The sequence below is a fragment of the Meles meles genome, chromosome 1 (genome assembly GCF_922984935.1).
Source record: "Meles meles chromosome 1, mMelMel3.1 paternal haplotype, whole genome shotgun sequence".
NCBI lineage: Eukaryota > Metazoa > Chordata > Mammalia > Carnivora > Mustelidae > Meles > Meles meles.
This window is the reverse complement of record NC_060066.1, coordinates 131,110,042-131,114,464: the sequence shown is the minus strand read 5'-3', so window position 1 is coordinate 131,114,464 and position 4,423 is coordinate 131,110,042. Positions and strand designations below refer to the sequence as shown.

Below are 4,423 nucleotides of genomic sequence, written 5' to 3'. Positions count from 1 at the left end.
AGACCACAGGCATTTTTTAATAAAGAAAAATTCTTTATTAGAGACACAGAGAGAATACAAGCAGGGAGAGCAGCAGGCAGAGGGAGAAGCAGGCTCCCCACTGAGCAAGGAGGTGGACAGGATTTGAGATCATGACCTGAGCCAAAGGCAGATGCTTAATCAACTGAGCCACCTAGGAGTCCCTCTAAGTTCTTTTATCTCTCATTTAACACATTAGAGGTGGAGACTAATGGACTAGCTCCTGGTAGGGAAAAAAAGGGAAATCCATTCCTTCTGGGTTTGAGTAATTGTGAAAATGAGACCATCTAAAGAGAGAGGGAGGTGAGACAATTAGTTTGATATGTCCTGAAGGAAACAAGTCAGAGAGGTTCAGGGCATCTCCCAGTCCAAGATCACAGAGTTCAACCCCTCCAACGCGATGATTTCACGTGAGACCCTATTCTGAGTGCCAGAAACAATTTAGAAGTAGGGAGAGGAATGGGGATGAAAGCAATAAAACAATTATTTCATAGAAATAGGGCTAAAGAGATTATTTAAATAATTGGATCTGATTTAGTTTTCAAATAGACTAAAGTTCCTTCTGTTTTCCCACACCAATCTAGCAGATGAGGAGCAGTTAAAGGAGATGAGAACAGCTTTTAAGAATAAAATATATATATGGCAACAACCTAAGTGTCCATCAGTGGATGAACGGATAAAGAGGATATAGGGGATAGGGGAACTAGAGGATTGGAGAACTAGGGAGATGTTGTTTGGATTAAAAACTTATAACCAGTGGATAAGTAAGTCCTGGAGATCTAATGTACAGCACAGTGGTTATAGACAACAATACTATGTTACAAACTTCAAAGAGACTAGGTCTTAAAAGGTTTTCATCCCCAAAAAGAAATAATTATGTGATGTGGCAGAGTGTTAGCTAACTCTACTGTGGCAATCATATTTGCAATATATAAATGTATCAGATCAACACATCCTACATCTTGAACTTACACAATGGCATATATCAATAAAAATTTTTGTTTAGGGGCACCTGGGTGGCTCAGTGGGTTGGAGCCTCTGCCTTCAGCTCGTGTCATGATCCCGGGGTCCTGGGATCAAGCCCCATGTCGGGCTCTCCGCTCAGCGGGGAACCTGCTTCCCCCTCTCTCTCTCTCTGCCTACTTGTGATCTATGTCAGATAAATAAATAAAGTCTTTAAAAAAATTTTTTTTTTAAAGGAAAGTCTGGGGTGCCTGGGTTGCTCAGTTACTTAAGCATTTGCCTTCAGCTCAGGTCATGATTTCAGGGTCCTGGGATCAAGCCCTGCATCAGGCTCCATGCTCTGCGGGGAGTCTGTTTCTCCCTCTCTCTCCACCCCTATTCCCCTCCGCTCATGCTCTCTCTCTCTCTCAAATAAATAAATAATCTAAAAAATATATAAATAAATATACAAAATAAAAATTTAAAAAGGAAAGTATAAGAAACTGTCACAGCCAAAATCTGTTTAAGGAAACATGACAACTAAAAGTAACATGGTATCCTGATGGGAACCCAGAAGAGAAAAAGGATAGTAGGTAAAAACTGAGGAAATCTGAATAAACTAGGGACTGTAATAATATGTCAGTATCAGTTCACTAATCGTAACAAATGCATCATACTATTTAAGATGTTAACAACAGGGGAACCTGGGCTTAAAGAAATGGGACTCTTTCTATACTCTCTTTGCAACTATTTTCTTAACTCTAAAATTATTCTAAAATAGAGTGCTTATTTAAATTATTTTGAAAGAAGATCATTTTCATAGTATAATCTAAGAAGCGTAAATAATTTTATAACTCTATCATCCAGAGCAGAAAACACAATCCCCACCTCAAAAATTCTAGTAAGAAAGGGAGAAAAAAAGTCATCATTTCACATGATATATCATACAATAGAGGACATGAACGAGGCACACCTAACCCAGACCCATGGTGGAAAGATTTCCTGAAGGAGCTGTCCTGAGATCACTGAGTATTAGATTAGCCAGAATATTCCTAAAAGAAAACACACTCACTGTTGACACGGACATGTATAAAGTCAGCAACATCCAAGTTCAATTTATAAAGCCTTTATTGATTTCCAGGCCATGGGATAACATCAGTGCCCTCAGATTTAGAGTTTACTGAACAGAATCACTGAGAATGCAGTTGAAATCACATTCTTCCACTTGACCACTACGTGACCTTAAACAAGTTACTTAAGCTTGGGGGTACTCAGTTTCCATATCTTAAAACTAGGGGGGTTCTCCGAGAGAACACCAAATGGCGGATGACGCCGGTGCTGCGGGAGGGCCCGGAGGGCCCGGGGGCCCTGGAATGGGAGGCCGCGGCGGATTCCGCAGAGGCTTCGGCAGCGGCATCCGGGGCCGGGGCCGTGGCCGTGGTCGGGGCAGGGGCCGAGGCCGCGGAGCTCGCGGGGGCAAGGCCGAGGACAAAGAGTGGATCCCCGTCACCAAGCTGGGCCGTCTGGTCAAGGACATGAAGATCAAGTCCCTGGAGGAGATCTATCTCTTCTCTCTGCCCATCAAGGAGTCTGAGATCATCGACTTCTTCCTGGGAGCCTCCCTCAAGGACGAGGTCTTGAAGATCATGCCTGTGCAAAAGCAGACGCGCGCTGGCCAGCGGACCAGGTTCAAGGCATTTGTCGCCATCGGAGATTACAATGGACACGTCGGTCTGGGGGTCAAGTGCTCCAAGGAGGTAGCCACTGCCATCCGCGGGGCCATCATTCTGGCCAAGCTTTCCATCGTCCCTGTGCGGCGAGGCTACTGGGGGAACAAGATTGGCAAGCCCCACACTGTCCCGTGCAAGGTGACTGGCCGCTGTGGCTCTGTGCTGGTGCGTCTCATCCCCGCGCCCAGAGGCACTGGCATTGTCTCGGCCCCTGTGCCCAAGAAACTGCTGATGATGGCCGGTATCGACGACTGCTACACCTCGGCCAGGGGCTGCACTGCCACCCTGGGGAACTTTGCCAAGGCTACTTTCAATGCCATCTCCAAGACCTACAGCTATCTCACCCCTGACCTCTGGAAGGAGACGGTGTTCACCAAGTCTCCCTATCAGGAGTTCACGGACCACCTTGTGAAGACCCACACCAGAGTCTCTGTGCAGAGGACCCAGGCTCCAGCTGTGGCTACCACATAGTTTTATACAAGAAAAATAAAGTGAACTAATGCTTGTTAAAAAAAAAAACAAACTAGGGGTAATTAATAATGTTGTTTTGGGAATTCAGTTTAGTACGCATAACAGGCTTAGAACAGTGCCTGGCACCTCTTAGATGCTCTTTAAATATTAACTGTTATTAAGTATTTATAGGGTATATATTAATTTTTGAAACTTTTCAGACATTTTATTTTTGCATATCCTTGGAAAATAAATTACAGCTTAGGAATTAGAGCATAAAAAAGGTTAAGAGACGTGCAAAATGCCTGAAGATGAATGCTTTTCCCTAATTCTTTTTTCTTTTTCTTTCTTTCTTTTTTTTTTTTTTTTTTTTGAAGACAGAGCTTCCCTAAAAACCTTTGGCTTCTCTTTGCTCTAGTTAATTTACTCCATTCCTGGGGAGGGGGAGTGATTTACCTGGTTGGTAAATTTGAGGAAAATAAGTGGTGAACTTGGCTCACCTCTGTCCTTCTTTCTTGGGAGTAAACATGCAGTGAGCATGATTTCCCCAGTCTGTCCGTGATGGGGAGGGTAACTGGCTGGCTCTGGAGTTTAGTTGTAGCAAGTTCATTTGGCTGACAGATCTCTAAGTGCAGTCTCCAACTGGACTTTTTCAATTTTTGGCAAGTTTGATTGCTTCATCATCCCTAAGCTTTCTGAGAGAAAACTAAGGTTTTTGTGAAACATCTCTCAGTGTGGTTAAGCACACTAAACAATCAGTTCCGTTTTTTGTTTTTTTGTTTTTTTTTTCTTTTTCTTAAGTAATCTCTTTGCCACACATGGGGCTCAAACTCACAACTCTGAGATCAAGGCACTCTACCAACTGAGGCAGCCAGGTGCCCCCTCCCTCCTTTTTTTTTTTTTTTTTCTTGGAAACATTGCTCCTGAGACTTTTTATCCTCCTACTCCAAACGCTTTTGCTTTAAAAACAATTAAAATAAAAAAATAAAGTACCATGCAAACTGTAGCAGACACTATTTATTCATTCTCTTTCCCTAATAACAAAATCTAGGTTTGGACTCATTTCACTGCTGCCTAGATGCACATGACCAAGTTTTGGTGAATGAAATAGAAGCAGAAATGTTGTCTGGTATCTCCAGAAATACTTAAAGGAAGGCGGTGTATCCTTCTTTTCCTCTTCCTCCATCATGTTGTCCGAACTTGGATATGATAGCTGGAGTTCTGGCAGCCTTCTCGTACTATGATAACGTCCACACACATAATAAGAGGGAGGAAGCTGTGAG

The 4,423-nt window shown here is 43.1% G+C and overlaps 1 protein-coding gene across 1 annotated transcript; it reads left to right on the top strand.

The window, feature by feature from the left end:
• Window positions 1–2,267: 2,267 nt before the first annotated feature.
• LOC123941441 (40S ribosomal protein S2-like) lies at window positions 2,268–3,209 on the top strand. Its single transcript, XM_046004634.1, has one exon. It carries the CDS (start codon window positions 2,280–2,282, stop codon window positions 3,159–3,161), a length of 882 nt encoding a protein of 293 aa, XP_045860590.1. The 5' UTR covers window positions 2,268–2,279; the 3' UTR covers window positions 3,162–3,209.
• Window positions 3,210–4,423: the final 1,214 nt, after the last annotated feature.